Genomic DNA, 25,947 nt, shown 5'->3' on the forward strand with positions numbered 1-25,947 from the left:
TTACAATGCGGGAAATGTTACCTTGGTTAACTTCGTCTGTTAAGGGAACGTCTCCATCTAATACACAATCCGTGATAAATTTTGTCACATCAGTATTGCGTGGAAGACAAGCCCTTAACACCATTCGCCAATCTTTGTTGGTTGGCTCGTGAGAACTACCCAAATTTTTCAAAAATCTTTGACATTTGGCTAATTCCTTTTTAGGATCGGGAAATCATTCATTATGGAGTTTAGCTCCGCTCTAGTCCAAGGACAATGCATTGCTACCTCCCTGGTGGGCACTACACCTTTCGCATCCGCATTCCCATTCGGAACAGTTATTGTCTGGATAGGATGCAGACCGGCCGCACTGCTACTTGTGACCTTATTACCTGGCTGGGAGTTTAGTCTTTTACTGCTATGTATAGGGTTAAAACTTCCTCTACGTGTGCAGTGGATTTTAACACTTCCTGTACTATTACTGATGGAGATAGCGGGACCACTTGTGCTTGTCGTGGTGGAGCATCAGTTGATTTCATCCACCCTCTCATCAGTTCACAATCACAGTTTAGCCAAAACTGTGTGGTTAAATTACAGTGCTCAAATAAGCCTAACCAATTACTGAATACTGTAATCACACTGAGAGCCGAACCCCAACAAAAATAACAACCCATACACCTGCTTTGTAAACGGTAAGCTGCTACCGAGTCACTAGGCTGCTCCTTACACCTAGAACTTAAGGGTCCTACGATACCCTTAACATTTAGGAACCGTGTTACACCCATAACCAACAAATGCTCACTGTTACAAACTTTTTTCCTGCGCAGAAAAATAAACGTTCTCCCAGAGTATGGCAACACTGATCGAGATACTTACAACAATGTTAACTATCAATAACACAATGCAATTTCAACGGCTTTGTTCAAAACACATGGCAGCACTACCGGAAATATGTGTACGTTATTGTGCGACTGGTCGCATACACAATAATGAGACTTTCCCTTTTAAACATACAATTCTATCAACGAGGGAAAACAAACTTTTTCCTTCCTTGTCCCTGGATTCTAATCAGCACTCCTTTTACACAATAACCGGCAGTGCGCTCTCAGCAACAAAATGGTAACAGGCGACGGCTAAATGCGTCTCCTGTTATGGCGCCTCCACCCTTTTGCTGAGAGACAACTGACCGAGTGTTACCGTGTATCAGATAGCGTGATTCACACTGCGAGCCCCCAACTGTTATATCCTGATTAAACCTTGGTACAATCTGTCAAAACTGGATTATTGGCTGAGACAAGATCAGTTTAAAATTGAATCGCAGCGACACCATCTTGCGACTGGCCGCCTAAGTGCCATTTTAGATAAACTCATACTTTAGTACATGTGGCGATAATACTATTAGCATCATGCGAATGCATCTGTGACCATCGCCATAGGTTACGGCGATTCACCAAAAGCCTATTTCATTACTTTACGTTATATAAAGGATATCTATTTCAGAAATGGCTTTACAGTATGCCAAAAATTGCATTGCATTAGCTGAATAGAGCAAATGGCCAAGTGACAACTAGCTTGTGTAGATAAGCTTCCTGGAATAACGTCTGCTCTCACTCCAGGTGGTCCAGCTAGAATACACACCTTACATTAGCAGGCTTCCTGCAATGACATAACTTCAAAGACTAGAGTGTTATCTTAGGTCTGTCTCTTGTAGTTGGGCTATTTGCATTCACACAAGAGACTGGGAGAATAAAGAGTTTTTTCTTTTGAAGCCTGGGACAGGTGGGGGGGCTGCTGACAGAGGGGGCATGTGGAACTATCAGGCTCAGCATGTCACACTGCTAGATTTTCACTTAGCGAGATTTAAGTACATCATTCCTCATACACACATTAATACGCACAATTGCGCTGTTAACTGGTCGCATATTAGCGAATGCATAAGACTTTGTATGAAACCGCTGTTTTTATTAAGCTTTGTGCGCACGCATCTGCCCCAAGTTAACTAGCGTCCTTATATCAAACCCCGCATACTCACACACTACATATTCACACATAAGGTTTAATAAGCTTTAAAGTATAAGATTTAAGTTGGTTCAGTTAGTTGAAATGCTGTGAAATAAAGATATTTGATAACTAAGGTTTTATATATGCTAAGAAAGCCGTGTTTAGTTTCATACTGATGCGTACTCTTTCAACAGAATTCCGGTACTATCGGTGTGGAGATCGCATCATGCATTCTCAACTTATGGACCGCAGAGACTACAAGCAACAAAATGTATATTTTATGAACAACTGTTAGGATGCAACATGGTGGTGGGAGGGAAGAGACCTCCAGTTGTTAGAGGCTGGGTGGGTCTATTTGAACCAGCCTGTTAAACGCTCTGTAACAGATGCTTCTCCCCTGGGAACCAATGATATCAGCAACAAACTTCTTTATTGTCCTGTCTATTCTGGGGGGGTATAAATATGTGTGCTCAAACACTGGGTCCTTAGTCTTCTTGCTGAACGCTGAGGGACGAGGGGTTTCTTGCTGATGCCTAACATCTGGACCAAAGCGCATGCATATGTATACTGTACTTGGGGTATGTATAATTGCTTTGCGTCTAATTGTGTCTGAATCAATAGCGTGTAACTGACTGTACTTTTACTTGAATAATACTTTGTGCTTCGGAACCACATGTTCTGAGTCTGGAGTCTCTATTTATTGTATGACTGCGTACGCAAATTAGCGTCATCCTTAGAGGTTTATAGGAAGGATTTTAGAAGGTACAGGCAGGGGTATATAGAGGTTCAATTTTAATATCATCAAATCCTGCCTATAAACCTCTAAACATAGATGGCGCTAAGTAGCGCTATGACCAGTCGCACACCCCAATAAATGCTCTCAGACTTTGGCACTTGTGGTCCAACGCACAAAAGTTATTATTCAAGAAAAGTACAGATAGTTACACGCTGTGATCTAAAGACAATTAGCGCAAATAAATCATACAAACCCAAGGTACAGTTGTTATATACGCACACGCTCTGGTCCCAGATACCGGCATCAGCAAGAAACCTCCGTCAACAGCACAGCAAGAAGACTCAAGACTGGGGTCAGAGAGCTCACATATATTCTCTTTCAGGAATTGGCAATACAATGGACATGAGCTGGTATTGTTTCATTGGTTCTTCTTCTGTTGTCTTCTGTTACGACATAGTTCATTGGTCTGTTTGTACTTGAGAAGTTCAGCCTCCCAGTAGCTCTTTGTGTACTTTTTCCTGCCGCATAACTAAGCAATGAACACTTCATACATTGTACATTCTATCACCTAATTCCCTATAGTTCATAACTTGCAGATGCTTGTAGCGATTTCCCCACCTATAGTACCGGACATCTGCAAATACACAGTGGATCAGAATGGTCCAAACATGATCTACTTATTATGTACTAAACCATAAATATCATATAACATGCACTTCACATCATTGCAAATATAAATAACACTTTGGGTAATAACCTTTATTACTGCAGAACCTTTTTATGTAATTTGTGTATGTGTAAGTGTAAGAGAATATAGCATAAAGTTGCTAATACGCGTGGTGCGTTTATTTGTAGAGTGCTTATGATAAACAGCGCAACTGTGCGTAATGTGCGGTGTTTATGCATGTGAGTCTATATGTGTGTGTTTTATGCTTTCAAGCAGGGTGGGGACCCCCAGCTGATTGTCGTTGCCACTGCGTCTGGAAAGCAAGACCTCTGACCATTGTTAATTCAGACAAATTCAATTGTGCATATCAATATCTGGGTTATATTTCAATTGCCACAGCCATACTTATCTATATGCGGGGCTTCCCAATTTATATGTAAAACACTCACAGTATCCTGGTGTATTGTTTTTTAATTACTTTTCTCAGACATGTATACAGAAGCTGTTTCTTGTTACTAACTAAATCCTGCATGAATATTGTGTTTGTCAGTGTGAGAGTGTTGTATATTATTCACTATTTAGTGTTGTGCGAATGTGTGGCTACGTGCGCACACTGGGTGCGTGCGCACGCAATGTTACATCGTGGATTGTACCAACATAAATCGGGCAGCGGACAACCAAATCGTCTGATAACAGTTGAATTGCGGTCGCATGCAATTATTGGACTTCGACACTGACATCACTCGTGATGTCAGTAGTGGACTTCCTGCTCTATTAGAGCAGGGAGTCCACTCGGGCTTGCAAGAGCTGAGACCCTACCACAGGGTCTCCTTGCAAGCCCAATGGTCGCAATAATCGCGACCATCTCCAGCCCGCTCGCACAAGCTGTGGGTGGGCACCCACAGCTTAGCGAGCGGGCAGGAGAATTTTTTTTTTTTTAAATATCCCCGTCCTGATTCAGTGCAAGCGCTCGCAAACAGCGAATGGCTCTGAATCAGGCCCAGAGTGAAAAGTGATAAGAAAGAGATAAGGTGCCAGCCAATCAGCTCCCAACTGTCATTTTTCAAACACAGCCTGTGAGATGGCAGTTAGGAGCGGATTGGCTGGCACCTTATCACTTTTCACTCTGTCTCCTAACACTGCTTAGTAAATAGACCTCATTGTGTCCCTGTGGGCCTCAGTATTATGGTGGCCATGGCAACCCCATCAGGAGCCCCCACATAAGCTGCAAACCTCTCTTGCACTCCCAGCCCCCATCTCACTATCCCTGCATACTGCTAATGTTATATTTTTACAGCTTAGTAAGCAAGTAAGGCGAAATTTCATTTTATTCATACAAGTTCATAGCACAGCAGGAACTGTACCCATTTGCTTCCTAAAATCTTATTTGGGAACTTTAATGATTACTTCACATTGCTATCAGTTATACAACAATACTTTGCGCAGCAGATTGTGTTTTAATATGACACTTTGTGATTGATATATAAATTAATATGACTAATCCAGTGCTGTAGATGAAGTTATACTTTTGAACAAGCTCTGTCTTGTCATCCATCTTTATTTCAGTTGCCGAGTGGGTGGGATCATCCCGACGTGCATACGCCACAATCACCGGCCATGTTTGTTTTGCAGTAGGGCAGATGGTTTTGGCCGGGGTTTGTTATGGCATCAGGAATTGGAGGTTGTTGCAGATAGTTTGCTCCGCTCCCACTGGTTTACTATTTTTCTACATTTGGTAAGTAAAATCCATCTGAAGTAGCAAAAATAAATATTCTCACAAAATGGAAGGGCAAAAAGTGTAAATATTATCAACGTATTAAATTATTTAGAACGTTTATATTGTGAGGGTATAGTTTGGCAATATATTGCTCTGTGACTTTCAAAAGCCACATAATTCTTTTGTGTAAATGAACAGGGCTGGGTATTAGGCTGCTAAATGGGTTATGCCTACAGGCTCCAATTACATAAATCTGGCTTTGATAGCCATTCTATTAAAAAATGTTAATTAAAGATTAAACATAGATGTGAAGGATCAATATAAAAATAAAATAAAACTTCAAAAGTTCCAGGCCCTCCCTGTTCGTGTGCCATCAGAAGTAGTAAAGTCAGCTTAAGCATATCTCCCAACATGACCCTCTCCAGGAGGGACACAATGCTCTGGTCCTGGACTTCCCTGGGAATTTATGACAGGTAGTGGAAATGAGACAGAAATGGAGTTAGCGGTAGAGGCTGAGAAAGCATTGTTAGAGAGGTAGGAGCAGAACCAAGAGAGAACAGATTAATGGATGCCGATGGAATGGTTATTTACAGTATCAAAGGAGGCAGACAGATCAATAAAGATGAGGAGAGATTAGTGAACACTAGATTTGGCAGTGAGAAGGTAATTGGAGACCATGTTTAAGACATTTTCTGTGCATTGAATGGGGTGGAAACCAGATTGAAGAGGTAGTAGGCAGATAGAAATGTGGGGTAGACAAGATGTGTTTTAAGGAGAAGGAAATTAATCTGGAAGGGTTTGAGAGACTGAAGCGGTGATCTAAGTGGTAGCAAGCAGCTTCAGTAAGGTGATAGGAAATGGGGTCATGGGGGCAAGAGGAGATGAGAGATAAAGCTTACAGAATGCGGACGTTGTCCCTGGTGGTGGAGTAGAACGTGTAAAGGGTGGACAGGCCAGGGAGAGGAGAAAGTTGGGCAAAAGGAAAAGGCTAAGGGGAGATGGATGACTTTGGATTTTGGTAGTGAAGTGGGTTACACAGTCAAGGGCGGGGATTGGAGGGGCAGAGGAGGGAGTTTAAAGTGGTGTGGGTTGGAAGATTTGGAGGAGATAAGATAAAGTATGATTGTTTGGCATGAGAGAGGGACAGGCTGTAGGAGGAAAGCATAATTTGAAGTAGAGCTAGTCTGCGTAAGTGGGTGATTTCTTCTAGCATTGTTCAGCAGTGTGGGTACATTTCTGAGGGTAGCAAATGAGTTTAGAGGTGAGAGTGTAATTGTAATGTGAGACATATAGTTCAGGATAGAAGGGTGGAAATGGGAGTCCTGAGAGCAATAGAAATGGATGGGATCAAGGCTGTGCTTGGTGAGAATGACCCTGAGGGAGAGAGAGACTAAAGAAGAGAAGATGGTGGTCTGAAAGAGGGAAACAGATGGTGGTCAGAGAGTTCACAGTGGTGGGAGAAAACTAAATTCAAAAAGAGGCCACTGACTGGCCCCCCAGGTTTAGATCATAAAACTTTAGTTCCATGGATTGCAAGTGGTTCCCTTTTCCTTTCTGACTTAGCTCCCCTCCGAAGCTTCCCTTCATTTATCAATCTCAAGGGTAGAGAGTACCAGCTTAAGGTCAACATGAACCTGTAGCTGAAATTTATGTGCTGCTGCAACTTAAGGAACTTCCCTAACTGCTGGGGAGCTATAGATGGCAAGCATGTATGAATAAACCCACATGTCAACACTGGATACTATACTATAACTATAAGGGATTCTTCAGCATTGTTCTCATGTCCATGGTCAATGCAAATTACAAATTTCTATTTGTGGATGTTGGCAAAAATGGTTGTGCTTCTGATGGTGGGTCCTTCAAACAGACTATTTTCTACGAGAAGTTTACCTCCAAAGCCTCAATTTACCATCGGTTGTGGAACGAAGCACGGGCTGCATTTTGTGTTTGTGGCTGACTAGGCCTTTGCAGTAAGACGAGTTCATTATGAAGCCATACACGCAAATGGGACTGACCAAGGAGAAGCGTATCTACAATTACAGGCTTTCCAGGGCACGCTGTATTGTGCAGAACGCGTTTGACATCCTTAGCAATAGTTTCCGCAGTTTCCGCACAGCCGTCAACCTGTGTGTGGACAAGATAGACTGGGTCGTCTTGGCATGCTGTGTCCTGCATAATTTTCTTAGGCGGAAGACCATCTAACAAAGGATAACAGGCCCAGCTATGCAAGATGACCCAGACCACCCAGAGGACATGGATCGGTGGTCTTCTGTGGCAGTATTGGGGGTTTTACAAATGGCCTCTGCACGCACAAAATAGGTCAGGGAGAGGATTACATGACCTATTTTAATGTAGTGGGGACAGTACCATGGCAGGAAAACTGCATAAAATAAATTATAGTGGCTAACATTTTCACAGTACTATGGATTATAGAACATTTGGTATGGTGTCAGGGGCATATATACCCCTTGGCCAGCATGGCACTCGCCAAGGGCACCGGCCAAAGGTGGGCGCCATCTGGCAGTGCCACCCGCAGCCAGGGAGGTAGAATTAGGATGGGACTACTAGGACTGGAGTCCCGGCCCGCCCCTGGATCCTAACCTGTCTGGATATCCAGGGTCAGGCAGCCACTGGCGCTTGCCGGCGGCTGCCTAGTACAATGTATAAAGTTTTTTCTTCTTTTGAGACTAGGTACGCGTGACGTACCGCAGACACTGAGGAGTCAGACAGCGTGATCGAGCATAGCCGCAGGGTGACATCTAGATGCCCAGACATGGTAAGTATCTGTGGCTGCGGGGTGTCAAGTCCAGGTGTTTAAGGGCCTCTGTAGTTGGAACATGGACCGGGGGGGCCAAGGGCAGAGGGTGATAGAAAACGAGAAAGCAATATATAAGTCCTCTTCATACATCTCTCCCAGGTGTTGGTGAGACCTACCCCAAGGCGCGGAGTCTAGTCCACTTGATGGTCTTCACCATTGACCCGTCCAATCAGGATGTGGGTTTAGTTGCACCAGGTGAACAGGTCGCAGCCCTGGGATAGGTACCTGGAGAAAACATGGAGATACTGTAGATATGGGAGGACTATATAAGCACTGACAATGTTGGAAGAATAGTTATAATAGATCCCGAAACCAATAAGCGGAGAAAGGTACTTTGGAAATCAATATGCTAGTAGTGAGGATAACCAGTACTTGATATGAGATGTTGAATAGTGATGGTAGGTTGTTCCTGATAGGAGATACTGAATGATGATGGTAAGCTGTACTTGATGTGAACACAGAATAATGATGATAGCCATTACTTGATATGAGATGTAGATTAGCGATGGTAAACTGTGCTTGATATGAAACACTGGGTAGCGATGGTAAGCTGTACTTGATATGAACACTGGATAACGATGATAGCCAGTACTTGATATGAGATGTTGATTAGCGATGGTAAGCTGCACTTAATATGAAACACAGGGTAGCGATGGTAAGCTGTCTGGGGTGTATTTATAATGGGTGCAAGGTGTGCGGGACACACGGCCCCTGGTTCCAGGGGGGGACCGCACTGCACACCTTGCACCCATAAAACTTACCTCTCCGGAGTCCCACGTCGGCTCTGGTGTCTGCGCCTGTAAAAATGGCCACCGCGGCCATTGTCACATCGTTTGCGCATGCGTAGTACAGGGAAAAAGGCTGCCACAGCCATTTTCCCAGTGACCTGTACATGCGCTATAGACTTTGGGCACACTATAGTGCCCAGAGTCTATAAGTGCGGCTCAGTGCACAGCCGGCCGCCAGACGGAGAGGAGGGGGCCCATGTCAGAGACTGCACATGGGTCCCCTGCTCTCTAGAAACGTCCCTGTAAGCTGTACTTGATATGAGCACTGAATAACGATGGGAAACAGCATTGGATGTGATCAGCACTGAATGTGAGACGCTGAGTAGCGGTAATAATCAGCCCTTGATATGACATGCGGAGTAGCGGTGAGTACCAGCACTAGATGTGAGATGCTGAAATTTCTTATGAAAGGCTTGGCAGAGCTGAGGAGCACAGACATCTGAGGCTTTGACCTAGGAACGTTCCTCAGGGCCGTAGCCCTTCCAATCAATCAAATATTGGTGCTGTCCCAGACGAAGATGGGAGGGCGCTTCTATGTACTGAGCCGGCCTCCTGGCCGCTCGCTAGGCTGGGGATGACCACCCACAGCTTTAGCGAGCAGCCAGGTTGATGGTCGCAATGGCCAAGACCATCGCGACCATTGGGGCTTGCGAAGAGACCCTTGTGGTAGGGTCTCGTCTACCGCAAGCCCCAGTGAGCTTTCGGCTCTATTAGAGCCGGAAGCTCACCACTGAAATCACGAGTGATGTCAGTGGGGCCGCCCCAAATGGCAGACGTTCCGTCGGGAACGCCTCCGTTTGTGTAGCCAAAACCCCCGCCTCCAAAACGGGGCGAGCTGTCGATCACCATCGACAGCTGCCCCTTTTGTAGTGAGTCCCGGAGCGAGAGAATTTCTCTCTCGCTCTGGGGCTTGCACACGCGCAGAGCGGCCGCTGCGCATGCGCAGGGCCTCAACATTGACACGCTTGTGAGCGCATAGGCGCTTGCGAGCGGGTCTGAATGAACCCATAGTGTATACACACTTGACAATTTAAACGATTTGTCATTACGATGCGTCGGAATCTGCCAAATTGTTAAAAAAATCGTCTAGTGTGTACGCAGCTTTACCTATCCTATTATGGCAGCGTGGGGATTAGCAGAGGTGGCCAGGAGGAGAGCAGGTGATGGAAGTGCCTGAGGAGCAGAGGAGAGATTTGGGGTGCGGTATGTGCACTGTGAATTGGAAGACTTGCGTCTCCTCTGGCATATAGACCATCCACATACACTCTAGGAGACCCATTTATCATTAACTATTTGTGGTAAGTTTCCCGAAAACACCTAATTAGTATCCCCAGATGTAATATGGAGGGACAGTAGAAAACACCTGCTGCGGTCCCTCCATTTCCGAGCAGCCATAACCCCCATAGATGCGATGCTCTCGGATTTGCCAAGCTCTGGAATGTGCTTGACCCCCGCAGTTAACGTAATTTAAACATGGCATTGTGCTGCTGTAGCCTATGGGCTACAAATTGCAAATATTACTGGGAGAGGGTCCCAGAGGAATCTCCCCTCTCCCCCGGCAATGACATCGACGTATGCGAGGTCTGCACCAAGCACATCGCAAGAACGGGCTCCATTTGGCGCCCCTGTCCTTGTGGGTGCTCTTTAATACATTTGGCCAATATGATCTTATATTGCATTGTGATCATGGGTGCTGATATCGCACCCAGATCGCATTGAGTATATGATCATTGATAAATGGGCCCTTATGGTAGTAGTTTAAAGTAGGCGCTTAGTTGGTTTACTCCATTCGTCACGGTAGCCAAGCAATAGACTGCCATCCCAGCAGTCTATAACTATCAGACAAAACATGCCGGTGACCCCTACCAGCGCCCCTACCACACGCCGGCGCCTGCAGCATCTGCTCCACTCGCTCCACTCACGCTGTGGCTGCACATGTGCAGAAGGGATCACTGCTGACTTACTACTGTCAGTGAGTATTGTTGGGGGTGCTGCCCAGCTAATTTTTGTCAAATTGTGGTGATAAAATATTTTCTATTGCTTTGATTAGCTTGGGTAGAAAATCTTTTATCTCCACATAATGATATATTACTTCTAAGCATCAGCATTCATGTGACGGATACAATACCCAGGTCCTTTGCGCACTATATAACTGCCTGTCAGTAACTTTGTTGGATATTCAAACCCTCTGCATTATAAAGTTTAGGTTCAAGTTTAGAACATAGGGTACACTGACTTCACTGTCTCCATCTCCTGTCCAGCATTACTGGCAGCACTCCCCGCCGGCTGGCCGGCCCTTCTAGCAGTACCAGTGATGGTGGCAGTCCCTTCCGCAGCTCCCAGCTCCAGAGACCCCCTGGCTCACCAAAAATCATGATCATAATAGACAAATATGGCTAAAGTATAAACTACTTTTATGTACTCAGGTTATATAATATATCTACTACTATGCTGTCTTTATACAGGGTTCTCCCAGAATCACCAAGGTGGCTTTTAACCAAAGGAAAATATGAACGTGCCAAAAACCTCCTCCAAAAAGCTGCAACTTTCAATAAACAGAAGTTATCAGAGGAATTACTATCACAGGTAACATGAGCCCCTGTCTGTCTATCGAGTCACTGAGGAAAAATATACTGTGGCGTGCCAGCCAGGTGTATTAGTGGAATGTTTTACAAAAACATAGGGCCTGACTCTGCCAAACCCAAGCCTGCAAGTGGCCACATCTTGCACCTATTAGCAAACTGTGCAAGTGTCACAGCAACTACAATTATTATAATAGTTGAACACATCTCGGTTGCTTCTCACTGACGGCTGAATGGGAGTTATAGGTTGCCAACTGGGCAGCTACGGGGCTCGTCTTTGGCATGCAGTCAGGGTTACGACCTATTGCACCACATGGTATAGGTGTAAGTGCCGTTACTGGTATTGCGGCTGGAAGGCTGGGGGCGGTGCTGTTGCATAGATGCATCTAAAATATAGAATACGGACAAATTTTCGCTTAGAACTTCCGATCACAGGAGGTGGCCGGAATTGAGACTGCATTACTATGACCCAGACTCATGTCCATAGTTTCTTTGGTTTGGTCAAAGTACTGTAGAAGACTTTCAATCATTGGGGTCAATCAAATTGTGCACAATACCCAATTTCACCCCAAAATCACAGATTTTGTTGGCAGCCCTGAGAGGCTGTGTACTAAAGTCTGCAGTCTCGGGCTACCGTACGCAAGCGGCATATGCACATGTACTCGCCAGCATCGCCCACAATTGAATTGACTCACATGTTTTTTATAATTTTCATCCATATCTAAGGCCTAATTCAAAGGTGGACATAAATGGCATATGTTATAAATCTGCGTATGCGTCCAAGCCACACCGCACATATGTCCTGATTGTTTGCGCACCTCCTCACAGTACAGAATCAGACACATGGTCTGATAATTATAATGGCCATTCCTAGGAGGTAACAGAGGGGTGTAATGGAGCCATCGTGACTGGCCATATTTGGGTTGTAGACCGGCTACACACCTGGCCGATATCATCACGATTTGCTATATCGGCATGACAAATAGTGCATATCGGGTAGTGCATACGCACTATTGCGCGCTCCCGCGGGTCGTATGCGACGTCTTTTGGTCTGCCGTGCTGCACGGCCAACATTGAAGATATTGCATGCAATTAGTGCCAATCGTGTAGTGTGTACAGCCAACCGGACGACCAGACAGTATGTCGGTCCGATTTGGCCAATTTTGACATCATATGTTGCCTGTATTCATTGTAGTGTGTACAGGAGCAGCGATAAATCGTATATAATCAAACGATACAATATATTGTTCGGTTGTATGCGATATTAGACGCTCAATATCGTATGTTCTGGCCTCAAGGGAAATTGGATGTAAACTCCGTACAATTACAAGTTGTGCAGCCTTAGGGGTAGATTTATTATCCAGTGTTTTGTCAAAGCCACCGATGGTTACAGCACGAGCTCCATGTTCCTGGAAATCGTACAGTTTGCTTCATAATGAATGTCTCCCATGGTTACCAATCTTATAGTACAGGAGAAGACAGATGGCTCGGTAGTAATCCTGCTTATTGTTTCTCTTTCTAAGCTACAAGAACAGAAAAGAACCAAATCTGCAACTATGATTGATCTTTTCAGGATGCCGAATCTCAGAAAAATAACACTTGTTATGAGTTATGTGTGGTAAGTCCCATGTCCAGTGGAAAATAAATGTAACACTTGCAGGGACTGTTGGGGCCATGATTACTGACATGAAGCAGTCAGTAATCATGGCCCCAACAGATCCAGACAAGTTTCTTATGACTCAGAACCGGAGGACAAGAGAAAAATCAGATTTTCTTTTTTTTTAAAAGATTGATGCATATTTTAGTCCTTCCATTATATAGAGCATCATGATCTGTGGCTGTTGGCACATTTAGGGGCTTATTCTGATATGGACAGATCTCTGTGTATGGAAGCAACTTTACACAGTTTTGCATTTGTTCGTCCTGTTCTGAGTCATGCAGAACTTGGCCGGTTCTGTCTTTCTGTGAAATTGGATGCTTTGGAACCGCAAATGGGCGGTGACAAAGCGAGTGCACGGAACCTCCCCCTCTTTTGGGATGCCTGTTTATCACAGATCTGATGCACCTAGCATGGTGCTGGCACAAGTGCCAACACTAATGATGACTATTGTGGCTGCATCACGGGTCCCACTTGCACATGCATGAAACCCCGCATTAGCCCTATGGATTCTCGCATAGCATAAGGTAGTAAATCAGACTTCCGTGGCTGCCTGCAACTATGGCCACTTAGTGTGTTACTCAGAATCAGCCTTAGTGTTACTACTCCTATAGCTCACACTTCAAGCTACACCGCCATGCCGAGATCTAACATATTTTTGCAAATTGCATAATGTTTGTGTAGATGGATCCCAATGCATTGCTACTGCATTATTTCCTATACTAAGGGGGATATTCAATTAGACCTGTTAATTTAACGGGTGTGAAAAAGGGTGATAGCCTCTGGCTTTAATGCCTGGGGCTATTCATTTGGAGCCCCCATTTCCCTTAAGACCCTTTTTAACGCTCATTAAATTAATGTGTTAATGGGCGTTAACACACAGATTCCATGAAAAGTTCATGGACCTATGCATTAACGGGGTCTTTTCACCCATTAACAGCCTTTGGGCTAATTGAATTCCCCCTAAATATACTTACTTCGTTATTTTCTACATTTTTGAAAAAATATTCATTAGTTTATATTTAATTCTCCATTCGTATATTCTCTAATGCATATTCTCATACATTATTATTATTATTTTTATTGTTAGATAGAATAACTGTTGTGATCTGGTTGTAGGTTTGTGAACAGCCTGGTCTATTATGGTCTAAGTTTGAATGTCGGGAGCTTTGGGCTGGACATTTATCTCACCCAACTCATATTTGGAGCAGTAGAAATTCCTGCTCGACTTGGATCCATGTTCATAGTGCAGATCTGTGGACGGAAATTAAGTCAATCTATGTGTCTCTTACTGGGCGGGATTGTCTGTCTTGTTATTACTGCAATACCAAAAAGTAAGTGATGACAAGTACTGTATTTAAAAGCTTTTCAAAGCATCTTGTTTTACTTTCAAGCCATAAAATGTGATACTTAAAGTAAAGAAACAATGCTCTGCTATGAACTCATCCACATGTAACCTCCCAATGTTTACATGGACAATATTGTAGCCGGATTGGGTAAGAGATCCTGGCGCTCAGGATACCGGCGGTCAAAATCCCAACACCGGCATCTCGACAGGGTTAGGATACCGACACTTGTTGTTCAGTACCCTAACCCTCCCTCCCCGCTGCCTAAACCTAACCTCCCCCCTTGTGCCTAACCCTAACTTCCCTCCCACACCCTAAACCTAACACTCCCCCCTTAGTGCCTAATCCTAACCCTCCCTCTAACCCCAGTACTTACATTCGGGATGCTGGCGCCGGGATTCTGACGGGTGTCAGCGTTCTGGCGTCGGCAATATAAGTGCCGTCATCCCAACTGTTGATATAATGATTGGATCCCATTGTAGCCCATTCAGGTGCTGCTATTCTAGATGTCAGGATGGAGACAGGAAGAACTCTATTAGTACATTAGACATTATAATAATGTCATCATAAACTGCAGCAGCAAGTTTCTGTCATTATGTTACAATCAGCACTTTTTGTGAAAACAAAATAGGCATTCACAGGTACATTAAGGGCACTGCTCTCAAATGATTTTGACACATGGGGATAAATTTACGAAAGGCTAATTTGATTCGATTTTTTTAATCAATATTAATAGATTTCAAAATTATTTAAATTGGTGTTATGTTTCTAGGGCTAAATCGCACATTTATTAACTAATAATTTTTATTTATTTTTCTAAGTGTTTGTAAATGTGTGATTTAGCCCTAGAAATACAACATCGATTTAGATCAACTTGAAATCAATAAAAAAAAAATGACTGTACTCTATAGTGTTGTAGAATCACTTTTTATTGGCTTATGATGCTAATTACTTTAAAAATAAAAACATAATGATGAGAGTGACATGATGAGGTGCACCTGCTTCAGAAAAGGTAATTTTTAAAAATGTTTTTCCTATGGTCTTCGACCCTTTCTTCATTATAGCTGTTCAACATTATACACAAACATTCTCAGTTTAATAAAATAGCTCATTTTCCTTAATATCTAATTGATTTGCTTTGCTCTGCTGATAATAGTGCGGGTCTTTTAAGGATATTTTCTAATAGAATTGTTGCTGAAATGAAGACAGGTTGCATGCATGAACTTGTTTAGTATAAAGGTGCATTGATAGCCCAATCTTCCAACACCAATTTGACAAGAGACTCATATCATTAATACCAGGGCTGGATTAAGGCTTGTGGGAGCCCCAGGGCAACTAAATTGTGGGGGCCCCCTTCAAGCCACATGGAGCACCCCCCCTTCTCCCTACCCCAAGCCACCCTGAGCCTCCCACCCCCAAACCATACAGAGGCTATTGCTCCGCCGGCGCAACTGACTTAAGGTGGCAATACGCGGCACGATATAAGTGCCGATCCTACGGATCGGCATGATATAAGTGCTATATCGTGCCGTGTATGGGCACGATATCGTACCTGATATCGTGCTGCGCGCTCCCGCGGGGTTGTACATCGCATCCTCAGGTCTTCCTGCAAAACCATCTGACCTGGGATGTGATGTACGATCCCATTCAAATGATGGAGCGGGGAGTCGGCAGATCGTGCGGTCTGCAGGAAAACCGCACAAATGCCTGCAGTGACAGCACGATCCATCTGCTGATGGATCGGCAGTCGCACTACAGGGTGCATCGGACCGTGTATGGCCAGGATTACCTCAGTGACATCGTGTGGGCGGGACCACCTGGCAGAGCTGCTTCCTAGTCCTCACTCCTCTCATCAGCGTCACGGACATAATGTGTCACGTGACGCCGATGAGAGGGCACGGGAGCCGCTCTGCACTGACTGTGCTGCTACATACAGTAACATCAGACCGCGGCAGTGAGCCTCAATCCGGAAACAGGTGTCATTGGACATCTGTTCTCGGCAGGGTTACACTGACCCTGTGTGGAGGCCCCTCCGTGTGTGGGGGCCCAGGGACGACTGCCCTCTGTCGCCCCCCCCCTTAATCAAGGCCCTGATTATTACTGTTGGGGAACATGATCCTTCCACCTAAACAGATAACAAAATTGGATCTATCTCCCCTGGCACAACAATCAAATCCACCAGTAATAACTAAAAGCGGTGATAACTAAAAATAGGTGGCTTCTTCCTGGTTCCTGCTGCCGTACTCCCCTGAGGGTGCAATATACTAGCCCTGCTATGGCCCTGCAGGAACACTCACTTCTGGGTCCACAAACCCACAGTTCCATGTATGTGCAAGGTAGTTCAATAGACATAACATAAATCTAGTGCATGTGATCATTTTGCAGTAAGTTATTGACCCTATGTCAACTACATTTAAAAAAAAAAACATATTCTAAAAGGGTGACAATTTTTGGAATATGCACAATTTATGCTATAACAACACTCAGCTCAAGGACAAGAAATCTGAAAACTGGATTGGGCATCATCTCTGTGAGAGTGCAACATCTTCTAGGACATCTGTGTCCAGTGCTGTACGGTACTGCCAGGTGCAGAACCTCTCTGCTCCTACACACTTCTTCAGGGCCTGATTGCGTTGTAGTAGCAGTCAGGTGAATATGTGAGTTCTTGACTAGGGCTTATTCTTTTCTTGGTGTTCTGTAACTGTTCATGTGACGTTATAAAGCACGAAGAGATACATTTGAATATTAACAAATGAATAGCCATTTATCATAATAAATGGTTTATATATGGTTATCAGGATTTTAATTGGATATTATACCCTCTAAGAATATTTTTACGTTTTTATTTTTGTACTTTGCAATTCAACAACAGTGATTCACCCTCTCAATATGCAGTAACAACAAATGATAGGAAGTACACTGAAATGCCAAAAGTCATACGATAGATGCCTGATATCATGTAGGACCCCCTCTAGATCGGCGAAGTGCAGCAACTCGACGTGGCATCGATTCCACATGTGGACTGAAGACATCTTGAGAGAAGTTGACCCATGCCGTCTGGATAGCTTCTCACAGCTCCCTGAAATTTGTAGGTGCAGGATCTTGGGTGCGAATGGACCTCTCCACCACGTCATAATTGCTCAATTGGGTTAATGTCGGAACTCTCCAGAATTCTCCTCTTGAAATCCATGAATGGCTGCAAATGGTCATCAATCAATGTAACGTAGTGGTTACTGGTCAATGACATGTTCAGGCAGACCAGCAGACCCAACCCATGCCTCATGATCACACCCCACACCATTATGGAACCACCACCAGCCTGCATGCTGCCTTGTTGACAACTGGGGTCCATGACCTCATGGGGTCTGCACCACACCCAAACCCTATTATCAGCCCGTAACAACTGGAACTGTGGCTCATCGCACCGTTCCACATGTTGACAGTTTTCTAGGGTCCAATTAGCAATGTTACGAGCCCAGGCGAGGCACTGTGTCAGGTGTTTTAGTGTTAACAGGGGCACTCTGGTGGGCTTTCTGCTCCCATATCCCATGGAAGCTAAAGAACTCTGCACTGACCTGCTAGACATGTATCTGGTACCTCCTGCATTGAATGTGGATGTGATTTGAGCCAGTGTCGCTTATTTTTTGACCACAGACAATTCTGGCCAGAAGTCACTGGTCAGGATCATTAAGCACCCGTGGTCAACCACTGCGCTATCCACGGTAGGTGGTAATGCCTTCCATGAGCTATTCCCAGCACACACGTGACACCATAGATCAAAGTATTTGAATGTCCGCACAACTTTGTAAATGGAATGTCTCATCCATCGGGCACCCACTATCGTGCACGATCCGAACTCCTATAATTCACATTGCCTTACCATGAGTAGGCTAGCCGGTGTTCAAACTAACTAACGAGATGTTAGATTACAATTAATGCATACATCCTGCTATCCCATGACTTTTGGCTCTTCAGTATATATCTCTATGATCCTGGGACTGAGGCCCTGATTCAGCCGGACGCTCTGACAGAGAGCTCGCTCTGAATCAGGGCCGTCCCTCCTACCTTTTGGAGCGGCCTCCTGGCCGCTTGCATAGCTGTGGGTGACCACCCACAGCTATAGCGAGCAGCCAAAATGATGGTCGCGATGGTCAAGACCATCGCGACCATCGGGCTTGCGACGAGACCCTTGCGGTAGGGTCTCGCTGCCGCAAGCCCTGGAGTTCTGTTGGCTCTATCAGAGCCAAAAGCACTCCCACTGACATCACTAGTGATGTCAGTGGGGCCGGCCCAGACGGTAGGCATTCCCATGGGAACGCCTCCGTCTGGGCAGCCACGCCCCCAGCACGCCCACCAAAGGGGGCGTGCTGTCAATCACCATCGACAGCACGCCCCCTTTGGTGCGTGACCAATAACGACGGCTTGGCCATCGTTATTCGGGTCTCGCCAATGCGCACGACGGAGCCGCCTCCTCAGTGTTCGCGAGCGGGTCTGAATTAGGCCCTGAATCTGATGGAGTGAAATTTTTCCTGTATCTTTTGGTAGAACAAGTTCAACAGTTAATGTATATGGGGTCGGACTGGCCCATAGGGGTACTGGGGAACAATAAATCATAATTTCATGTGTTACCTTTAAATGCAACTGCAATGTTGTAGAATTGAAAAATAATTTACTCTATTTTTTTTTACCTTCCTGTCTAGCGTTACCTGTTGTAATAACAGTGCTTGCAGTTATTGGGAAATTTGCAATTGCAGCCTCATTTTCTATTTGTTATATCTATGCAGCAGAGTTATTTCCCACAGTCATCAGGTGAGTTATTTGCAATAAAATACATACACTACAAGTCAGTGAAGAAAATGAATATTCAGGGAATATTTACAACTTTCCCCAATATTTTGTCCTAGTATCCCCATATCAGAGGGTTCCCTCAAAAAACGATCTTTCCATAAGTAGTTAGGATTCTTTTTCCACCCAGTTCACATTTGAGTCATAGGTATCTACTGTACCCTTGGTCCCATCTCTCAATTCGTTGATAATTTTGCTGCGTACAGTTGCTCCCCCATTTCCTCTCATCAGACATTCCCTGCCTTATCCTGGGTGACCCCAATATCCCAGTTGACAATCACAGTGGTGCTGACTCCTCCAAACTTCTATCTCTCTCTACCTTTCTCCCCCTCTCCTGGAACTCCAAGGCTAACTATATGTAAACAATGGCATCCGGTGCCCACCAATTACCTCTCCTCAGTGGATATGACAATGTAGCAATGCAAAACATTTCAGGACTATATTATAAGTACCTGATGAAAGAACTTATAATATAGTTCTGAAATGTTGATTATATACAATGGGATTTGTTTTGGTCATTTCAAGCCATCCAGATTGCCGACTCTTTGCATTGCTCTATATACAGTGTGTGTGTTTGTCTTTGCAATGCTCTATAAATATACAGTGTGTGTCTTTGCATTGCTCTCTATATACAGTGTGTGTGTGTCTTTGCATTGCTCTATATACAGTGTGTGTGTGTCTTTGCATTGCTCTATATACACACTGGATCTCATTCAGAGTCGGTCGTACGCATCCGATGTTTCCAAACCACACATGCGTACGATTAGTTGTGCGCATGTGCGTACGAGACCTTGCTATCCAAAATGCTGTTGATCGTACGGCTTACAAGCAGGAAGTGGCTTCCAAGAGTTGATTGACATGAAAAGCAGTTTGTGGGTGTTGATGGGGGTGGTGGTCTAAAAACGCAGGCGTTCCTCACCGTTTTCAGGGGCGTACATAAATTTCCTGCTACGACCGACATAGAAGGCCGGAAGTAGTAAAACGTCACTCTGCGAGCAGGTTAGAGGCCTGGATGATCGTACAGCTTGAGGTTGGGTATGTGCTCTCTCAAGCCCCAGAGTACAATCGATACTATGGAATGTGACTGAAGTTATGTTTGATGTTTCTATTTTGTGCCACACAATGCAAGCAGCTAACAATCGTTTGTTGTTGCTAATAACACTACTAATTGGCTTGTAATTGATTCAGTTGCGTTTGCATTAGCGAATAATAAGAATAAATAAATTTCATGGGGATGGCTTATTCTATGCGGGTTTTTTCAATTTTTGGTGTAATTTGCACACAACACAAGCGGCCGCAACCATCAGAAGAAAATGAACATACAGCGACTGACAACGATTGACTCGATCGCTAACTGCCATCACTCGCTAGCTAGAGGAGGTGCATTGTTCACGTATGGGCGTCACTTTGGTTGCGACCAACCGGCCGTGCGATTGCTTCCTTTTTCAGTTTCTCAGTCGTTAAGCGTACGACCGAGCGGCCGCTTACGACCGACTCTGAATGAGGTCCTGTGTGTGTGTGTCTTTGCATTGCTCTATATACAGTGGACCTCATTCAGAGTGGGTCGTAGCGGCCGCACGCATCCAATGTTTTTCTTTCTGCGCCTGCGCACGGCTAGCTGTGCGCATGTGCGTACGAGCTCTACCGATGAAAAATACTGTCGGTAGTAGGAATTCCGACACGGAAGTGGATAGCTAAAGTTGAGTGACAGGAAAGACCGTTTGTGGGAGTATACGGGGGTGGTGGTCTGCAAACGGAGGCGTTCTTTTTAGGGGAGTGCATAAATTATCTGCTTCATATGACCAAGAATTGCGTATGCATGAAAACGTCACTCTACGAACAGGATGATCGTCCAGGCTAAGGTAGGCGAGAAGAGTCCGTAAGCCACAACAGTACAATCGTTAATCCGATGTTACTTGCGATGTTTCTATTTGGACCCACACAAACCAAAGCAGCTCAGATTGCTGCATTGTAACTATTAACACTGCTAATTACCTTGTAACTGTTTTCACTTGCGTGTGCATTAGGGAATTCGTAACACAAATGTTTATTTGTGCTTTTTTAACTTATTTTTTTAAAACAGTTTTTTAAATATCTAGCATTGTGTTTTGCGTAGCAGCCTTTTCAGATACCATACTTTTTAAACCTTGTATACATTGATATAGTTAAATATAGACATTTTTGAACAAAATTTTTTTATTTTTTTGAAATTCGCCTTTCAGCACAATTTAACTAACAATTGTTAGGGCAACTTTTGCATATAATTTAAATATTAAAAAATAAAATAAAATAAAAGAGCTTGAGACATTGGTGACAAGAAATATGGGGACTGGACAACAGGTGAAGGAGGAGATATCCAGGGCGACTTTTGTCGTTTGGGCCGGCTCGAAGGAAGAGGTAAGCTACGGACAGCCAACTGGCGTGTAACACGCCGACTGGCCTGGCCAGAGGTAGATGGGATTTCCTCTGGCCTAGGCATAGGGATCTCCATACTTGCGGGGGTGGCTGTTGGGCTGCCAGAGGTGGTGGTCCTGGGAGGAAGGGAGTCTCGCTCCATCATGGCAGGTGGGTTTGCCTGCTCCTGGGTATTGGCCAAACGATCTAGGGCCCCAGCAATGGTCTCCAGGGCCATTGCCACCCTCACCAGAGTGGTCTCCATCCTCAGAAGAACACATCTGTTCTCCTGAGTTTGGGAGACCAACCTGGTGAGGAGAGGCACTGCTCGGTCTGATGGTTGCCCTGGAGTAGACTCCACAGGGTCCCCAGATGGAGTACTTGGATCCTCCCCTGCAGAGTCTCCATCTGTGCTGGACCCAGACCTGACCTCAGGAGAAGGCACTACCTCCTCTGAGTCTGGAAAAAAACGAAAAAAAAAAACATTAGTATTTTTCATGTCAAAAAAACACATACATGTTTTAGCTTTATACTTTTTTGAGTCTTCAAAATATTTACATTCTTGCACATGTGGAGCATTGAAGTCGGCCATGTCAGTTTCCATAGTCAACACGCCGACTATCTCCTCTTCCGTCACACATCCCTGAGCCAACGTCTCCAACCTCGTCAAGGCCAGCTCCTCAGGGATGGGACCACCACCTGTCCCCGCAGCATGGTCCACCCTACTCCGTAGCTTCCTCTTCAGTTGGTACTTAAAATCAGTCCAGCTGTCAATGTGATTTTGCATTTTTTAAGGGTTAGTTTTCTAAAATAAGATCTCGCTTTTGACTTCAGTACACTCTCAATATCATTTTCTTACCATTTTTTAACAACTTTCATGGTTCTGTGGGTTGTCCCCACAGCATTAACAGCCTTGGATATCTCCTCCCAAATCCTGTCTTTGGCTCCAGCCCCCATATTTCTTGGGGCATGGACAAGGTTATCCATTGTCATGGTCACCAATATCTCAAGCTCGATCCGTGAAAACGGAGGGTTTCTTGTTCTTGGCCTGCTTGGGCCCGCCTCCTCCTGCTCTAGTGGAGAATTTGGATTCCCAGCACCTACAACATTTTTAAAATTAGATAAAATAAAAAAAGTATATTTGTGGAAATATGAACTGTTCTTGTGTTGTTTAAAAAATGTGATTCGCACTTACCTGCCTCAGTTGGCCTCTGCTCACCATGCTCCTCGCTTGACATTTTTCAAACATGTGAGAGAGCATGAAGAATACTGCTTGTGCAGCCTTTTTTATAGATGTGAGCGCATCCCTGGATTGGTTACCCGTGCATCCTTATTTGCCTAAATACAATGCACACCTTTCCTGCATTCTGTAATCACTGCGTGGGTTGGGCTAGATGTGAGCGCATCCCTGGATTGGTTACCCATGCATCCTTATTTGCCTAAATACAATGCACACCTTTCCTGCATTCCGTAATCACTGCATGGGTTGGGCTAGATGTGAGCGCATCCCTGGATTGGTTACCCGTGCATCCCTATTTGCCTACGTACAATGCACACCTTGCCTGCATGAATCGATAATTGTGGTTTTTTTGCCTTATTTAAGGCAAAGCCAAATGTTCCCTTACTTGTGGGTTGTAGTTGGAGTGATTTGTGGTGCAGGAAGGGATTGCTAGTGGTTACATTGTTTGGAGTTGTTTGAGTGGTGCTTGTGTGTGTTGTTTGAGTGTTTTTTTTTTGGGTGGTTGTTTTTTCTTTCTTATTTTTTGGGTATTTTTATTTTTTTTTGTTTGGGTGGTTTTTTTTTGGGTGGTGTTTTTTTGGGGGATTTTATTTTAGGTGGTGGTTTTTTTTGGGGATTTTATTTTGGGTGGTGGTTTTTTTTTTGGATTGTGTTGATTTTTTATTTCTAATTTTGTTTGGGGCATACATTTCCCAAACCCGGTTACTTGGTGTGTTTGGGTGGCCGTGCTTTTGGTGGATCAAAAATCCAACATTATTTGAAGCCTCCAGTAAGTGTGCCAGCCTACTGCAGGTTTTTTTTTATTTTATTTTTGTTATCTAAACCCAAAAAAAGTACATTATTCTAAAGAAAAATTTCTTGTTTTTTTTACATTTTTTGTACTTGAATCAGGTAAGTGTATTTATACAAACCTAAAAGTTTGTTTATTTTAATTATTAAGTGTTTTTTGCAGTTTAACATTTAATAATGCAGTTTTAAAATATTTTGAAAAAACAATAAAATTTTTACAAATTAATATTGCCCATTTTAAAAGTTAAGGTTTGTTTTAACAATAATAGTAGTAATAGTGGTTTTTTAAAAATATATTTTCTTTTTCTTCCCCCCCAAAAAAACCTGTACACCAAATACACCTGTAGGGATTCCTGAAGATGGCACTACCCGACCCTGTAAGAATATGCACCATTATTATAAAGCTAAGTATTTTGGGGCAAATATTCAAAAATCATTCTCAAAAACTTTTTTTTTGTTTTTTAAAAATGTACAGAGCGAAGTGGGCCAGCTACTAGTGGTCATGTTGCCCCCCACCAACCTTCCTCAGCCTCCTCCTGGGCATAGGCATAGGCGGCATGCAAGGGCCAAGATATATAGAACACGTTTCACCCTTTTTGGAATGCCTGAAGATGTGGTAGTAACCACTTATCGCCTGCCTCCAAATATTATCCTAGACACTCTTTCAATAATAAAGAATGATCTAGAAAGTCAGATTCACATTCCAACAGCAATCTCACCATTTACACAGTTGTTGGCGGTGTTACATTTCTGCGCCTCAGGGTTCTTCCAAACCACTGTGGGGCTGGTGAGTGGACTCTCCCAGCCCTCATTTTCATGGATCCTGAGGCATGTGCTAGATGCATTCTTTAATCATATAGCACATTTTATTAGTATGCCTTTGGATACGGAAGCCCTTGATGTGGTAATGTAGAAGTTTTTTGAGATTGCAGGCTTTCCACATGTCATAGGGGTAGTGGATGGCACTCACATAGCACTTCAGCCCCCTGCATGCAGGGAACAGAATATATAGGAACCGAAAACATTTCCATTCGCTCAATGTAATGGTGCTATGTGATGCCTCCCTCCAGATCCTCTCCCTGAATGCCAAATTTCCAGGCTGCAGCCATAATGCGTACGTGATCCAGCATTCAGGGATTTGGACAAAATTAAGCACACTGCAAGCTGGTGACGCGTGGCTTCTTGGTAAGTATAAATCAAGGATGTAGCTATAGTAATAGTGTCAACATGTTTTCATGGTCAATTTATGTATCTTTTGGTGTTCCATTTCCATCAGGTGACAGTGGATATCCTTGCACGCCCTGGCTGCTGACTCCTTATTTGAATCCCACACCAGGGCCCCAAACTCTATATAATGCCATGTTTACTGCCACCAGGCAGGTGGTGGAGCGCTGTATTGGCCTTTTAAAGGGCCGGTTCCGGTGTCTCCATCACTCTGGTGGTGCCCTCATGTACTCGCCGGATATGGTTTCTCGCATTGTGGTCCTGTGTGGGATTTTACACAACATTGCTATAAGGAGTCGAGTACCCATGCAGCCAGAGGATGCCTTGCCCGAGGATGGCCCTCCGGAGGAAGGTGTTGTGATGCTGTCGGGGGGGGGCAGACATATATCTGTTGTTTCTCGATTTTTTAGGTAATAATTTTTATATTTAGTTTGTTTTTTACACTTTGAGCAAATGTATTTTAAGGTGTACCTAATTTTTAGTTTTCTTTTTCTTCCACCCAAATCAAAACACTTTCCAAAACTGCAAAACTAATGGAACCCATTGGCAATACCCTGTACTGTTTTTGGATAACTAACTAATTTTGACCAGATATACTCCAACATGTTTAGTTAATTTGCCTTTTCTTTTGTTATGTTGTATTTTTCCGTCAAAATTTTCTGTTTGTTTTTTACTATTGTTTTTTATGTCTGAGTAAGCCAGATATTTTATTTGGAAAAACCCTGTGGACATTTTTTATGTGTGATTCTGTGATTAAATGCTTTTTATGAGTAAAAGCCTGTTGGCAACATGTTTGTTAGTTAATAAAAAATTTTACCTAAAAAAAAAAATGTTTGTTGTCATTTTTTTTAGGAAAGCCATTTTGAGGTGGATAATATAGGCCAAACACAAACAAAACTTTTAAACAACATTACTGCAAATGTTCTTAAGGTTTACCAAAACATTTTTGAATTTGTTACACTATGGAAAGGCACCCAGCTTTGTTCACAAAGTATTTGAAATGCTGAATTACACCCTTTAATTTGTTAAAAAAAGAGGACAAATGTTTTTGCAACAAAAACTTTATTGTAATATAATAATTTTTTAAATGTACAAAGATGAGAAACAAAAACTAAAATTGATCCAAACTCCCCACAATGCGTTGGAGGCAGCAATAGGCCTCCA

At 43.8% G+C, this 25,947-nt stretch overlaps 1 protein-coding gene across 1 annotated transcript in view; it reads left to right on the forward strand.

The window, feature by feature from the left end:
* LOC148506665 (solute carrier family 22 member 13-like) overlaps nucleotides 1-25,947 on the forward strand; it is a 63,865-nt gene that overhangs the window by 28,608 nt on the left and 9,310 nt on the right. The window contains exons 4-8 of the mRNA XM_088446405.1: nucleotides 4,950-5,118; nucleotides 11,172-11,292; nucleotides 12,812-12,906; nucleotides 14,065-14,279; nucleotides 18,992-19,100. Coding sequence (XP_088302531.1) covers nucleotides 4,950-5,118; nucleotides 11,172-11,292; nucleotides 12,812-12,906; nucleotides 14,065-14,279; nucleotides 18,992-19,100 — 709 coding nt within the window. The remainder of the gene's footprint in view (nucleotides 1-4,949; nucleotides 5,119-11,171; nucleotides 11,293-12,811; nucleotides 12,907-14,064; nucleotides 14,280-18,991; nucleotides 19,101-25,947) is intronic.

This window comes from Taudactylus pleione, unplaced genomic scaffold (genome assembly GCF_031769625.1).
Source record: "Taudactylus pleione unplaced genomic scaffold, aTauple2 ptg000398l, whole genome shotgun sequence".
Lineage (NCBI taxonomy): Eukaryota > Metazoa > Chordata > Amphibia > Anura > Myobatrachidae > Taudactylus > Taudactylus pleione.